The 17,129-nt window shown below is 42.1% G+C and overlaps 1 protein-coding gene across 1 annotated transcript in view; it reads right to left on the bottom strand.

The window, feature by feature from the left end:
- The window catches only part of CDR2 (cerebellar degeneration related protein 2), a 52,589-nt gene extending 35,974 nt beyond the window's left edge, over positions 1-16,615 (bottom strand). The window contains exons 1-2 of the mRNA XM_007953178.2: positions 16,537-16,615; positions 4,668-4,780 (exon numbers count right to left, since the gene is read on the bottom strand). Coding sequence (XP_007951369.1) covers positions 4,668-4,780; positions 16,537-16,615 — 192 coding nt within the window. The remainder of the gene's footprint in view (positions 1-4,667; positions 4,781-16,536) is intronic.
- Positions 16,616-17,129: the final 514 nt, after the last annotated feature.

Below are 17,129 nucleotides of genomic sequence, written 5' to 3'. Positions count from 1 at the left end.
CTACTTCCGTAGTGATACTGCCTCAGAAACCCAAGGAGGACTCGCTATGAGTCGGGTCTGACTCCATGGCACATAACAACAACAACGACAATGGCTAATGATAGAGAATATCTTTTCATGTGTTTGTTGGCTGCTTGAACATCCTGTTTGGCGAAGTTTCTTTTCATACCCTCTGTCCATTTTTTAATTGGATTGTTTGTCTTTTTGTTATTGAGGTGTTGGAGTGTTCTATAAATTCTAGAGATAAGTCCCTTGTCAGATATATTATTACCAAATATTTTTTCCCAATCTGTAGGTTTAGATCTATGAACCAGTGGACCACATATTCTATTATGGAAATAAGAGATTCATGAAAATGCTTCCTGGCTATATTTATATGAATAATTTCAAACATAAATTTATTTAAATCATAAAGAAACTGTGTCAATAATCTCCTGAACTAACCAATAGGCATCATTCTTCCTAAATACACAAACATTTAGATTTTTTTTATCTACATTTGAAAGGTATGCTAAAATGAGCATGATTTTGATAGTGTTCCAACATAGTAATTTATAGATATTTTCACTGGAAAAATTAATAAAATGTATTAAAACTATGTCTCTCTTGACAAGTATTGATATGGGTGAAAGGAAAGGCAATATACCAAAAGCAAATGACCAGCACAGTAACACTAATGAAAAAGAAGACACAGAGAGGTGCATAAGAGGTACAGACAACAAAGATGAAATCCTTGACATATACAATATTGTGTTATCAGAGATAACAAACATTAATCTATGGATAAATAGATGGGTAGACAGGCTGAATGATCAGATAGGTCTTAAGGCAAAAGGGAATATATGCATGACCATATATAAGGTTGTCAGACGATATTTCTACATACATATTTGTATGTGCTGTAAGAAACATCCAAATATATAACAGAGCTAATAAGGGACAAAGTTATGATAACTTCTTGGCCACAGCCAACCACCCTGAGGGAGTGAGTAGTTGGGTATGTGAGCTTGGCATCATGGTCAGAAGGGACATCAAGCTCAATTGGCACAGCATACTACACAAAAACATTGTTCCACATCCTACTTTGGTGAGTAACAACCAGGGTCTTAAAAGCTTACAAGTGGCCATCTAGATGCAACAATGCATCTAGATAGATGCAACACAGCATCTTCTTATCCAGAGCAAGAATGAAGAAAACCAAAGACACATGGAAACAATTAGTCCAAGGGACTAGTGGACCATGCAAACCTCACCCTACATGACCATGAGAACAGAAGAACTAGATGGTGCCCAGGTACCACTGTCAGCTACTCAGAAATGGATCAGTGCAGAAGATCCTGGACAGAGTGGAAAAACAATGTAGAACAAAACTCAGTGTCATTTAAAAAAAAAAAGAAAAGAAAAAAGACCATGTTTACTGGTCTGGTAGAGGCTGGTGAGACCCCCAAGACTATGGCCCCTAGTTACTCTTCAAGTCTGGAATTGAACTTACTCCCTTGGCTTCCAGCCAAACAACAGACAGGCATACAGGGTCAATATTTACATCAGGTAGTTACACTCCTTAGAATGATCAATCATGGGAGAACAGAAGGGTAGTATTTGCACAGGCAGATATTTCAGGAGGCAGGAATGAAGGACACAGGGAAGAGGTAACTATAGGGAGGAAGTAGAAAGAGAGCTGTTACACTGTGGGGAATTGCAGTCAATGTCATGAAACAAAATGTGTATGAACTGCTGCATGGAAGATGAATTTGCTCTGTAAATTTTCACCCAAATCACAATAAAAATTAAAAAAAAAAAAAAAATTTTCAGTGCGTTGAAAAACAAAGTCTGCAACAAGTAGGAAAGAGTTCCTTGACTACGTCTGACATTTATAAATGCCTGCCTTTTGACAAGAACAGACACATGCACACTCATATTCATTGCAGCACTATTTACAATAGAAAAAAGTTGCAAACAATCTAGGTGTCTATCAACTGAAGAATGGACAACCAAACTGTGGTACATACACACAATGGAATACTATGCAACCCTAAAGAATAATATAGAATCTGTAAATCACCACATAATGTGGATGAACTTGGAGGACATTATGCTGAGTAAAATAAATCAATCACAGAAGCACAAATATTGCATTAGTCCGCTATTGTAAAAGTCAAGGAATGGCTTATATGTGGAAGGAAATTTTCTTTGCTGGTTACCAGGGGTAGGAGGGTAGGGTAGGGAACACTGTTAGATAGGTAGACATAAGTACTGATTTGGGTGAATACAAGGGCAGTGTACCAAATGTGAGTGATCAACATGGTAGCATTGAAGAAGAGGAAGACATAGAGAGGTACATGGGAGGCATAGACAACAAGGATGAACCTTTTCACACATACAGTACTGCATTGTCACTGAAGGCAAACACAGGTATACGGGTGGATAGATGTGTGGGCAAGCTGAACTATTAGGTATGTCCATGCAACAGGGAGTGCACCCAAGACCATGTATAGGGTTGGCAGACAATGGTTCTCCAAGTGTATGTGTATGTTCTGTAAGAACTCCCAGGTGTATAGTAGAGCTGACAAGGGACAAGGTTCTAGTCACTTCTTGGTCACAGGCAGCTTCCCAGAGGGACCGAGTAGTTGAACCTGTGAGCTCAGGACCATAGTCACAGGGGACGTCAAGCTCAATTGGCATACATAACATACCACACAAAACATTGTTCCACCTCCTACTTTGGCAAGTAGTGACTGGGATCTTAAAAGCTAGCAGGTAGCCATCCAGATGCAACGATGGGTCTCTCCTGGTCCAGAGCAAAGAAGAATGAAGAAAACCAAAGATTCATGGAAATAATTAGTCCTCACGACTGGTACACCATGCAATCCTCAGCCTATATGACTATGAGAGCAAAAGAACTAGATGATGCCTGGCTACCACTGTCAACCACTCAGAGAGGGATCTATGTAGGAGATCCTGGACAGAGAGGGAGAACAATGTGGAACAAAACTCAAAATCATTTGGATAAAACAAAAAAGGGAGACCAGGTCTGCTAGTCTGATAGAGTCCAGTAGAACCACTGAGACTATGGTCCCTAGCCACCCTTCAGGTCCGGAACTGAACCCACACCTGTGGCTTCCAGCCAAACAAAAGACAGGCATAAGAGGTGAACATGTACCTGAGGTAGATACATCCCTTGGAGAGAACAATCATGGGAGAAAGAAGGGCTGTTTATGCCCAGGGAGACAGTTCAGGGGGCAGGAGTGCATGAAAGGATGGACACAGGGAAGAGGTAACTATCAGGAGGAAGTAAGAGGGGAAGTATTGCATTGGGTTAAATCGTCAATGTCATCAGACAAGGTGTATGTGAACTGTTGTATGGAAGGTGAATTTGCTCTGTAAACTTTCATTCGAATCACACACAAAAAAAATTGCCTGGCTTTTTTGCACTGTTATATTACTGGCAAACTCTAAAATTCATTAAATTTAATTTAGAGTACAGGATACTCTAAGCTTTTTTGATGTAGAATATGCTGAAAATGGTATGCTTTCTTAGAAGTATCAAAGTATATTTCACTCACATCATTGGCTGTATTCATAAATCCTACTGAAGAAAAGGGTCGTAATTACAGCTGCCTTAGTTTTGATGACAGGTTTATTTGTGTTCAAGAGTTGAAATTTGTGTAATATGATTGCTTTGAAGGCAAAACTTCTACTTCTTTAAATTCCTAGCATCTGGTTCAGTATATAATCAGAGATCAGCATGGATCATAACAAACTATTTCATGGCTTTACATTTTTCTAAACATATATAGAATGCTTATTACAGTCAATCAATCTGAGGGGGAAGGAGTTATAACTTAAGTGTCATGTTTTTAGGTTTTTTTAGGGGAGGCTTTGGTGTGGAGAGGGATGTTCTTATTCACCCACAATTATCATCATGCCAGTCAACTGGCCTTCACATAACTGGGCTGCCTGCATGGGATCATTTATGAGTTAGTACCTTCCATTCTAACACCTTAATCTAACATTTTTCATTTTAGTTTATTAAACTAGGCCACCAAAAACAGTATTTTAAGGAAAAAAAATCCATCAAAATGCAATTAATTAAGACCACAGCAGAATGAAAGAAGCACTGATTTTATGAATAATATTTTGAATGGCAAGAGGAATTTAAATACTTTATGAAATCTGAACTATGATTTTCTTTTTTTAATTTTTAAATTTTCTATCTAAACTTAAAGTTAGGTAAGACTGGTATTTGCTCGGGAGTGGGAGGGAGATGCTATCAATGAGGAGTATATAGGGGGCCTTAACAGTGTGGGTAGTTATGTTTCTTTAGCTAGGTGGTGGGTACACAGGTGCTCATTGTATTACTCTTTCATTCCTTTTCTGTATCTCTTAACGAGTCGTCTCAGACTCACAGCGACCCCTTCTGGTTAGCAGTCAAGTGCCTTAGGCACTACGCCACAAGAGCTCCTCATAGAAGACTTAGGTGTTAAGAAAATAGAAATCAATGTCCCCATCCTCCCAGTGGTTCTTATTCTCAAAAAGGTCTGTGTTAGCAATTAAATGTTGGTTTTAACTGCAATTTTTAGTCGCAAGTGTTCATTTTAGCAGCACGTGATTGGTAGAACAGTGATGTGCCACACCTCAATGTGTAACTCCTCAACTGTGTTAATTACCTCAATCTCCTGTAACTGTTCCTGATTAGTTGTGTACATCTGCTGAAGAGAATCCTCCAACTCCGTGTTCCGATCCAGTAACGTCTTCCCAAGCTCAGCAGCAAGTTGGAGATCTGGCACAACAACCGAATCTTAGAATAGTGCAACATTCTCATTTCAACTTTTTATATAATCCATCCCTTAAAATATGAACAAACCAAGACTCAGCAAATAGTTTAAATTAGATTACAATGGGAGGTAGAATGGCACAGAAGAAAACATGAGTTCTACTTAAAATTCATTTGAACTGGGGGCTTCTACCAGATAAACTACTCTCTTATGTACCCTTACTTTTTTTTTTTTTTAATAGTGATTTGGGTGAAAATTTACCGAGCAAATACACTTTCCATACAGCAGTTCACATACACTTTGTCCCATGAATTGACCACAATTTACCACAATGTAACATCTCCCCTCCTACTCCCTCTAGATAACTACCTCTTCCCTGTGTCCATCCCTCCATGCACTCCTGCTCCCTGAGCTGTCTCCCTGTGCATAAGCAGCCCTTCTTTCTCCCATGATTGTTCTCTCTAAGGAGTGTATCTACCTCAGGTAAATGTTCAACTCCTATGCCTGTCTTTTGTTTGGCTGGAAGCCACAGGTATGTGTACCCTTACTTTTAAGATTTGAAGAATAGTAACCTGCTTTATGGAGTTGTACTCATTAGTTCAGAATTATCATTCAGCATCATGACTGCCAAGATCATAAACCAGTTGCTGTGGAGTCGACTCCGACTTATGGTGACCCCACGTATGTCAGAGTAGACCTGTGCTCCTTAGAGTGTGAACAGCTATTTTTTGGAAGGTCAGAAGTAGATTGTCAGGCCTTTCTTCCAAGGTGCCTCTGGGTAGACTCGAGCCACCAACCTTTCAGTTAGTAGTTGAGCATTTGTTTGTACCAACCAGAGACTCTTCTAAGATCATGATTATTCTATTAATGGAAGGGTCTTAGTCATATCCTTACAGTACACTTTTTTTAGATGTCTAAAAAAGCCAAACGAATTGAGACAGCAATCAGCCCCTTCCCACCTCAAAATAACTCCTCCTTTTTCAGATGGACCCTTGAGCCAAAGCCCAGGAGACCTTTTAATAGACTTGACGGCAACTGGTTTTACTGGTCAGCAACTGTCAAAGCAAAGCGTTATTACAGATCCTGTCTCCTAAGGAAACTAAAAAATCACTAAGTTGAGAAAAGCAAAAATACATCAATAATAATAGTGCAAGTCTCTCTCATGCTTTCTACTTCTCATCATGCCCTTCTCTAAGATAAGCAAAGCAGTAATACAGTTTCTGAAGTAACTAAGTAGCTCATACTTTGCTTTAACAGAAAAGCATATCTATTTTAAACTTCATTTCTTTCTCTTCTGAGAAACAGATATATAAAAGACAGGGTTTGTTCATATAATACACAGTCTCAGAAATGAGAATTTTATAATAATACACAAAAAGTACACTAGGTCTAACATTGCTGTTGTTAGTTGCCACCCAATCAGCTCCGACTCAAGGCAACCCCTGCACAATGGAACAAAACACTGCCCAATCCTGTGGCATCTTCATGATTGTTGGTATTCTCAAGTCCACTGTGGGTTCTGCGAGTCTTCCAACCAGGGGCTCGTCTTCCAGCACTGTATCAGACAACATTCTATTGTGATCCACAGGGTTTTCACTGACTGATTTGCATAAGTACATCACCAGGTCTTTCTTCCTAGTCTGTCTTAGTTGGGAAGCTCCACTGACACCTGTCCATCATGGGTGACCCTGCTGGTATTTGAAATGATGGTGGCATAGCTTCCAGTACCACAGCCACATGTAAGTCACTGTATGACAAACTGACAGATGGGTAGAATCCTAACATAGGTAATTGAAATAATAATCTGCATAGCAAATTTCTCAGAGAGGTGCTCTGATATAGAGGGACATGCAATGAGTAAGAACATTGGAGGTCCAGTTCTGACTACCATTTACTATGAATAAGGAAGACCAAAGAAGAGCTGATGCCTTTGAATTACAGTGCTGGAGAAGAATACTGACTGACCATGGACTGCTAGTAAAACAAACAAATCTGTCCTGGAAGAAGTGCAAATGGAATGCTCCTTGGAAGCGAAAATAGCCAGACTTTGTCTCACTTTGGTCATGTTGTCAGAAGGGACCATTCCCTAGAGAAGGGCATCATGCTTGGTAAAGTAGAGAGTCAAGAAAAAAAGGGAAGACCCTCAATAAAATGGGTTGACACAATGGCTGCCATGATGGGCTCAAGTATAAGGAGGATTGTGAGGATGACACATGATCATTGTTTCCTTCTGCTGTACAAATGGTTGTTATGAGTTTGAGCCAACTTGACGGTACCTAACAACCATTAATATTCTTGCCTAGAGAGAAGATTATCAGAATAAGATTGTGAAAATCAGAATTGAACCCACATCTGTGGCTTCCAGCCAAACAAAAGACAGGCATATGAGTTGAACGTGTACCTGAGGTAGATACACTCCTTGGAGAGAATAATCATGGGAGAAAGAGAGGCTGTTTATGCACAGGGAGACAGTTCAGGGGGCAGGAGTGCATGGAGGGATGGACACAGGGAAGGGGTAACTATCAGGAGGAAGTGGGAGGGGAGCTGTTGCACTGGGGTAAATTGTAGTCAATGTCATGAGACAACGTGTGTGTGAACTGCTGTATGGGAAATGAATTTGCTCTGTAAACTTTCACCCAAATCACACACACACACACAAAAAAAGATTGTGAAAATCATATAAAATCACATAAAAAAATCATACAAAATAATACAAGGAAGTACTTTAGAAACTAAACTGTGATATAAAGGCAAAGTATTATCAGTATTCACTGATTCACAAATAAATGATTTCTTGTTAGGACTACGGCAACCACTAGCTATGCAATGATGAAAACAACAGATGAGGTCCCTGTTCTCCTGCCATCTCCAGATTAATTGGGAACCAGACAGCAAATAAGTAAATAAGCTTACAAATCATGATGAGCACCATACACGTGTATATCTGACAATACCAGACACTGTTCTAAGCACTGGGGATATAATGAACAACATAAATAAGAACAATTCTCTGCCCTCAAGGAGCTTATATTCTAGTAGAGGAGATAGCATGAACAATACAGTATGTAGTTATCCCAGCAACAAGAACTAAAGAGAAAAAATAAAGTAAGGAAGCGGGGCAGAAGAGTGTGGCTATGGGAAGCTGAAATCTGAGAACATGTGACAAGGGTAAAAAAATTGACTTAGTGGCCCAGAGTACCTAAAGAATAGCATTTCAGGCAGAGGCAACACAGGTGCAAAGACTCAATGGAGGATGCTGGACAGAAACTAACAAGGAGCACAGTGTGGCTGGAGCAAGGGAGGGAGGGAGCAGGAGACAAGTCAGAGAACCTATGGGGGTCCAGCTTTTGGCTTTTACTGAGATAGAATCCAGCACAGGCTTTTGACACCATTGCTCTGGCTAAACAGACTGAAACAGACAAGAGACAAGGCAAGTTAGTATCCTGATTTAATGAAACGAAAAAGGAATTCTGTATGGCTGAAGATGTTCCAGAAATAATTACTTTGTACTCATAAGGTATGTAATGTGTATACATAGACCCACAGAGAAACTACCACACTATTAAAGGCAAAGCATAAACATTACACATTACTTAAATCTCTTCTCTGGCCTGTTGTAACATGGAAGCAGGGTGATTAGTTAGGAAGACACTGCAATAAACTAGATGAGAGGTGATGGTGGCTTGGACCAAAGAGAAAGAGACAGAGAAAAGGTGTGGGATTCTGTTTTCAAAGTAGAGTTAAAAGGATTTGTTGAGTAACTGGTTGTGGAGAATGAGAGAAAAAAGGAAACCAAAAACAAAAGTGTAACTGGATTTGTTGACAATGAAAAGAGGGCCCACTTTAGAAAGGGTGGTCAAAGAAGACCTGACTGAGGACACTTCAGTAATACCACGTGAAAAGCTAGGCAAAGGCTCTGTGACACCAAAAAACTTGGCATGTTCTGTGACCTGACAAAATCAACTGAACACCAACAAGGTTTTGAATCTTTGTATCTTTACAAGGTATTTAGCCCAGTTTTCCAGGTAAGACCTGACCAAAAAGCTACATGGTGAGTCACAGGCAAGACAGAAACTATCCAGTCATCAGATTCAAAGTCTCATCATGATTCTCTATGGAATGATCCATAGCTACACAGTTTTAAGTCTATCAAAAGGGATGTCCACACTTCTTTGTTTAAGGTCAATAGTCCAAAGTTCCCTAGCTGAGGTACTTAATCTGTTCTGTTTGTTTTCGTAGATGGCAATGAGAAACTAGAGTAAAGATACCAGGATTTCAGAAGGATCAAGTAGTTGAACCTGTGGGCTCAGGACCATAGTCACAGAGGACATCAAGCTCAACTGGCATAACATACTGCACAAAACATTGTTCCACCACCTATTTTGGTGAGTAGCGACTGGGATCTGGGAGAACAATGTGGGACAAAACTCAAAATCATTTGGAACAAAAAGGGGGACTAGCTTTGCTGGTCTGATAGAGCCTGGTGGAACTCCTAAGACTATGGTCCCTAGCTGCCCTTCAGGTCTGGTATTAAACCCACACCTGTGGCTTCCAGCCAAACAAAAGACAGGCATAAGAGATGAACATGTACCTGAGGGAGCTACACTCCTTGGAGAGAACAATCATGGGAGAAAGAAGGTCTGTTTAGACAGTTCAGGGGGTAGGAGTGCATGGAGGGATGGATACAGGGAAGAGGTAACTATCGTGAGGAAATGGGAGGGGAGCTGTTGCACTGGGGTAAATTGTGGTCAATGTCATGAGATAATGTGTTTGTCAACTACTGTATGGAAAGTGAATTTGCTCTGTAAATATCACAAATATCTATCTATCTATCTATCTATCTATATATCACCAAAAAAAAAAAAAAAAAAAAAAAAAACCGGGATTTGTATTGCCAGCTCTGGCATTCGAAGTACACATATACCTCCAGGCAAGTTAGTATCCTGATTTCACCAAATGAAGAAGGAACTCTGTATGGCTGAAGATGTTCCAGAAATAATTACTCTGTACTCATAAGGTATGTAACGTGTATACATTGATCCATAGAGAAACTACCACACTATTAAAGGCAAAGCATAAACATTCCACATTACTTAAATCTCCCCTCTGGCTTGTTTAATATGGTAATTCCTCACTGGGGAGGGCCAGAAACTCACCAAAGATGTTCTTAACTAGTAATCAAAACCTGAGCGGAAACCTCTTCCAGAATTAAGACTAACTTGAGACCATCAAGGAGCTCTGATGGCACTGTGCTTAAAACATTTGGCTGCTAACCAACAGGTTGGAGGTCTGAACCCACCAGATGCTCCTCAGGAAAAAGATGTGGCAGCCTGCTTTTTAAGGATTTATAGCCTTGGAAACCCCATGGGGCAACTCTACTCTGTCTTGTAGGGTCATTGAGTCAGAATCAACTCAATGGCATGGGTTTGGTTTGTTTTTGGTGAGACCATCAACTGCTTCCATTCAGTTATGAAACTTAATAGCCCACTTAATATGCAGCCAGGAGCATCTTTTCTGCTCCTGCAGAAAGAAATGCCCTCTTCTGGCAAATAACGAACAAAAACGAACTTGAGGCTTGTCCTCCTCCTAGTCCTTATTTTCAGTTGAACAAAGCCCCAACCTGGCTCAGTAACTTGAAGTCTCACAGTCTCCTAAATATTTTATAAGATGTTTAGGATAGAATTTTAGCAAGATAAGTCTCAACTACAAGAAACTGCCTGTGAAGTCACACTGTATAATAGGATATTACTTCATCTGTTAGTTTAAAGTCTAGGATCTTTTTTTAGGACTTTAAAAAAAAAAAAAAGCTCTTTCCTGTTGTGTAGCATCTGGCTTCCATAACCAAAAGGAGCCAAAAGCTGGCAATAAGCCCAACAAGGTTTTCTAAATAATTAGTAGGAGAAATGGGAGAATATTGAATGTCATTTATTTATATTTTTAATTAAGGCAACAAAGAAGAGGAAACAATATCGTTTTGAAGCCTTGCACACCTGTTTATCTCTATTTTCCAACAAGGATTTTCATTAAGAGGTTGTCTTTTCTAAATGCTATAGAACTGGCTGCTGCAGCCACTGAGAAATATACCAGATTAACTACAGGTTTGGGAATTGCAATCTATCAATATTTTCATATGTTTAATATTCATCAAGACCCTTTTTCACTGATGAGTGATAGTATTTTAACAGGGTTAAGACTGTTAGTAGATATTTGATTCTCATTTATGCCTTAGGCAAAAAACTAGCACTAGCGTAAGGAGTGATTTTTTTAAAGGATCTTCCTCCCAGAATTATGAAATCTTTAGAGCCCACTACTATTATATTTTCTTTATTTCACTTCAATATCTTCAAAATATAAGGACAAAATATTTTCACATTAGCTGTAGTCAGTAACAGTCAGTAATACTAAGACTGAAAGCTTTTCCTATTACAAAGCCAAATGCGTCATTTAGTGACGCTTCTGTGTAACTCTTGTTGCCAACGTTACTATAATTGGAAAAGAAACAAAAAACTGAACATAAACATCAAGAAAAATGATGTGCATTTTAATGACCCACCAAGCACTGATTGAGCAGAGAACTGCACACAAGGAAGACGTACTCATCTTAGAAAGAAAACAGAAATCTTAGGGATTCCTTTAAGTTAAGCTTTCTTTGCTGATCCATACCGTGGAAATCTGAATCCTTATTATAAGCTTGCACAGCTCACCAAACGACAATTATAACAACAGCTGGTCTAAAAGGAAATCCAGTCTCTGAAGTCTTTCTACCTTGTTCTCAGTGGCGCATTTCAAAACCAGCACCATCGTTTACCTGCAGAGAAAGCTCCTGCTGCCCTAGAAAAGCTCTTAGCCACAGAGATTATTGTCAGCGTTCTTACAGCGCCAACTTAGCCTCTGACAAAAGCCAGTCTCCTCATCAAAGTGTTTTATAACAGCAAAGGCTTTTCTCCTGCCTGTGCACAACATGTTTCTAACAAGGTATGAATAGTAGGCCAGAGTCTGCTGAGGTTAGGATTTGCCAGCAATTTAAATTCAGGAAAGAATGTCCCAGCAAACTTTGATACAAAGCTTCTATCTACTTAAATAATGGCTTATATTGTTAAAGGAAAAACTTCTTTCATAGTTCTGACTTTGAGAACAAGATTTTAAACCGCTGTTTTAAGCAGCTCTCTCCAAACAAGCCCCACTCAGAAAAGCTGACAGTGAGGATGTTAGGTGAACATGATTAAAATCTCACTCCAAAAAACCAAATCAAACTCACTGCCATCGAGTTGATTCTGACTCATAGCAAACCCCCATTGGATTTCCAAGGCTGTAAATCTTTACGGAAGCAGACTGCCTCACCTTTCTTCTGAGGAGTGGCTGGTGGGTTCAAACCATCGACCTTTTGGTTAGCAGCCAAATGCCTTAACCACTCTACACGACCAGAGCTTCTTAAAATCCCACTAAAACCAAAAAACCAAACTCACTGCCATCAAGTCAATTCCAACTCATAGCAATCCCCACTGGATTTCCGAGGTGGTAAATCTTTATGGAAGTAGATTGCCCCAATCTTCCTTCTGCAGAGCTGCTGGTGGGTTTGAACTGCCAACCTTCTGGTTAGTAGTCAAAAGCCTTAGGCACTATACCACCAAAGCTCCTTAAAATCCCACTGTTGTTGTTGTTTGCCGTCGAGTCGGCCCCGACTCATAGCGACCCCTCCTTGGGTTTCCAAGGCAGTATCACTACAAAAGTAGGATTGCCCAACCTTCCTTCCGAGGAGTGGCTGGTGGGTTTGAACCGCCAGCCTTCTGGTGAGCAGTCAAGTGCCTTAGGCACTATGCTACCAGAGCTCCTACAAAATCCCACTAGATCAGCTTAATCATTAATCAGTCTGTTTAATAGTACAGATCTGCTCACAAATTTTACCCAGCAGCAAATATCTATTAAGAGTTTACTATGTGCCAGGCATGGGAGCTCTGGTAGCATAGTGGCTAAGACACTTGCCTGTTAACCAGATGGCTAGCGGTTCAAACCCACCAGCCACTCCTCGGAAGGAAGGTTGGGCAATCCTACTTCTGTAGTGATACTGCCTTGGAAACCCAAGGAGGGGTCGCTATGAGTCGGGTTTGACTCGACGGCACATAACAACAACAACAACATGTGCCAGGCATAGAACTCTGGTGGCACAGTGGTTAAAGCATTTGGCTGCTAACCAAAAGGTCAGCGGTTCAAATCCACCAGCTGCTCCAAGGGAGAAAGATGAGGCAGTCCACTTCCATAAAGATTTTCAGCCCTGGTGACCCTCTGGGGCATTTCTAATCTGTCTTATAAGGTTGCCATGAGTCGGAACTGACTTGATGACAGTGGGTTTGGTTTTTCCTTTTTTGGAAAAAATGCCAGGCATCATAGTGAGAGCATACCATAGGCAGCGGCATCCAGACTTCCCTAGTGACTCCAAGAGAGTAGGAATCCTGCCTATCCTGTTCACAACTGCAGCTACAGTGCCTAGTTAAGTGCCTGGCACAAAGTAGATAATAATTTTTTGTGAAATGAACAACTTTTCAAACCCTTTTAGAAGTTCTTTAACATATAACTTAGCAAAACTGGGACAAAGATACCCTTTTTTTCCACACTGTAGGCTTCATTCTTTTACAGCCCATGTTCACAAATTATGATTGTTAGAATTTCATATTTTCTATTTCCCACATACTTCACAGGGTTATGTCAAAGTACACTATGATAATGAATGTAAAAGCCCTTAGGAAAGCATAGAACAAATTCCAAACCAAATTGGTATTAAGGAGGTTTGGACTGTGTCCTTTAAGTTGTGTTGAACTTGAAGATTTAATGACTTCATTTTGATCAAAGAGGTTTCAAGAGAATTCCACATGTAACCCCAATATGCTGCCTTTGCTCCTTGGGAGACTAAAATATTACAACTGGTTACTCCATAAGGGAAAGGGCAGTGTGGACTAAGGCACCTGATGACTAAGGGAACAATGAAACAGTAATCCTGTATGGGTGTTTCAATTTTTGGTTCAACAAATATCAATCAAGCTTCTATTGTGGGTCAAGTATTATGCTAGATGCCAGGGATTTAAAAATGAGCATACCTTGTCCTTGCCCTCTCTGCCTTACAGATTTATGTTTCTTAAATACAGGAAACAAAAGCATTTATCTTTGATTATACAAACTGCTAATTTACTGTAGGGCAATGCTGCAATTAATTGCACCGTGGTTGTCTCATTAATCCTGCAGAAAGTATCAAAGTAGGCCATCAATCCTTATGGGGAAATCTGAAAACAGGATTGTTAAAATGTGAGACAAATCTTTAAAGATCTCTTTGGAGTCCTTAAAAAAAAAAAAAAAAAAGATGAGAGTCTTTAAAAAGCAAAGATGTCACTTTGAGGTCTAAGTTACACCTGACCCAAGCCATGGTATTTTCAATCACCTCATATGCTTGTGAAAGCTGGGCAATGAATAAGAAAGACCAAAGAAGAACTAATGCCTTTGAATTATGGTGGTGGCAAAGAACACTGAATGCACCATGGGCTGCCAGAAGAATGAACAAATCTGTCCTGGAAGAAATACAGTCAGAATGCTTCTTAGAAGTGAGGATGGCGAGATTTCATCTCAGGTACTTTGGACATGTTATCAGGAGGGACCAGTCCCCAGAGAAAGACTGCTTCGGAAAGTAGAGGCTCAGCAAAAAAGAGGAGCACCAACAAGATGGACTGACACAACAGCTGCAACAATGGGCTCAAACATAGCAATGACTGTAAGGATGGTGCAGGACTAGACAGTGTTTCATTTTGCTGTACTAGGTATGTTGTTGTTGTTAAGTGCCATCAAGCTGGACTCGACTCATAGCGACCCCTCCTCGGGTTTCCAAGATGGTATCCTACAGAAGTAGATTGCCCCATAGGGGTTAAGAATGTTTGCTCTGGAGTTTGAATTGAAATCCTAACTCCCTATATGTGTCTACTTCAATCCCCATAGCATTGTTGGGAGCATGTATGTTAAGATTTGCCCATACCCCTGGCAAATAGTGAGTGTTCTCCCAGTAATCAAACCAAAAACCAAACTCACTGCCATCGAGTCAGATCCGACTGACTCATAGAGACCCCTCCTTGGGTTTCTGGGCGGTGGAATTAGATTGCCCAACCTTCCTTCCCATCCCCCAATAACAGCTCCCTAGTAATATGCCAATATGATCTAGAACCAATGGTACTGAAGGAGGAAGTCAAAGCTGCAATGAAGGAATTGGCGAAGAACAAGGCTCTGGGAAGCAGCAGTCAGGACATTAGGTGACGTGTAGCATTGGGAAAGTCAACTGCGAAGGAACTGTTTCAAGTGCTGAGGAGCAAGGATGTCTCCTTGAGGACTAAGGTGTGCCTGATACAAGCCATGATATTTCCAATTGCCTCATATGCATGTGAGAGCTGGATAATGAATAAGGAAGACCGAAGAAGAGTTGATGCTTTTGAGTTGTGGTGCTGGCGAAGAATGCTGAAAGTACCATGGACTGTTAAAAGAACTAACAGATCTGTCCTGGAAGAAGTGCACCCAAAATGCTCCTTGGAAGCGAGAATGCCCAGACTTCATCTCACCTACTTTGGTCATGTTGTTAGAAGGGACCATTCCTTGGAGAAGGATGTCATGCTTGGTAGGGTGGAGGGTGGATGAAAGAGGGGGAGGCCTTCAACGAGATGGATCAACACGGTGGCTGCAATGATGGGCTCAAGTATAGCAGGGATCGTGGAGCTGGCACGGATCCGGCAGTGTTTTGTTCTGCTGGGCATGGGGTCGCTATGAGTCGGAAACGACTCGATGGCAGCTAACAACAACAGCAGCAATATGCCAAAGAAGGGGCAGTGCCTCCAAATATAAGCGCTGCTCTAAGACTGCTCTCTGGAGGCACCATCAGCAAGAAGTCCAAGGCAGGCCAAAATAGGAGCCTGTTTTTAACTGAAAGATGAAGAGCAAATCCAAAACGTGGGTGAAGTAAAAGTGCCTGCCAACAAGTCTTTTCATTTGGTATCTGGTGAGCTATGTATAAACATTCAAAAACAAAAAGTTTAACACCCAATAGAAAAAAGACGTGTAAACTGGGTAGTAAGAAAAAGATAAGGTTTGGACAGTGTCTATTCTGCCTACATGAGCTCAAAATTCCTGGCTCCCGCATTACTTTAGGCAAGTCAGGTAAGCGTTTCGGCCTCCGTTCTCCTCATTGAGAAAATGGGAATAACAAAAGTTACTCTCGTAGAGTTGTAGTGTGAAATAAACGACAGCCAGTCTGCAGAATACTGTTCTCGCCACACCATAGTCCCACCACTAACTAGCAGCTGACATTCAGTACCGGCCGTAATCAGTATCCCTGGACAGAAACAGCGGGGTAAGGAGCCTGGACGAGCCATGTGACACGTCTTTTTCAACCCTTTCTGTCTCAAAGGACTGCTGTGAGGATTAAATGAATTAATCCTCGGAAAGCGCTTTCAAACAGTGCGTGGCGCCCAGAGGGCACTCAGCACGCATTAGTGATTATTATTATTACTGCGCAAAAAGCCCGGCACGGGCCCGCGCAGAGGCGTCCTACCGCGCTGGATGGGCGGCAACCGCCGGTTGCCTGAAAGGTGAGCGCGAACCTTCCCTGCACCTGAGCAACTCTGTCACCGTTTCCAGCCCCGAGGAGACGTCGCGAGCCTCCCCACCCCTCCGCGCCGCGATGCCAGCGTCTCCGGCCCGGCCACCGCCCGCCCGCCCGCGGCGACCTCGCCCTCACCTTGCTGGAGGTCCCGGTGGTCGTACCACGGTTCGTCATCCTTCAGCTCGAACTCCTCCACAAGGTTTTCCGCCAGCATCTCGGTCGAGTCTTCCAGGGGCAGCGGTTCCCGCCGCCGCCGTCCCTCCTCAGCCGCTGCCCCGGGCCCTCCGCCCTCAGCCAGAGCCGCCCTCGGGTGGGCAGGACGCGCCGCCGCCCAGGCTCTGCTGTGGCGCCTGACTACAGCCACTCGCTAGCCGACAGCGTACTCCAGCTTCCCGGGTCGTCTCGCGCCACCCAACAGTCCCAACAGCCGGCGCCCCGGCGCGAGCGCCCCGGCCCGCGCCTCAAGCCGGCTCCACACACCGCAAGCGAGCCCAACGTGGCACTTTGGCAGAACCCACCCTGACCGGGGCTGCGATTCAAACCCCTGGCGGCGTCTCGGCCAATCGTAAGGTGGCTGCCGACCGAGGGGCGGCGAATTCGTCCAATCGTGTCTCACCGGCTTAACGGCAAGCAGCCAGTGGCGCCTTCAGAAGAAACAAAGAAGGCGGGAAAAAGCGAAGGGGTGCGTCCGAGAAACCCCGCCCTATTCGGCCTGTAGCCAAAGGGTG

Source organism: Orycteropus afer, unplaced genomic scaffold (genome assembly GCF_000298275.1).
Source record: "Orycteropus afer afer isolate SDZICR_OR568_19922 unplaced genomic scaffold, OryAfe1.0 scaffold00376, whole genome shotgun sequence".
Taxonomy (NCBI): Eukaryota; Metazoa; Chordata; class Mammalia; order Tubulidentata; family Orycteropodidae; genus Orycteropus; species Orycteropus afer.
This window is presented reverse-complemented; position numbering and strand designations above follow the sequence as displayed.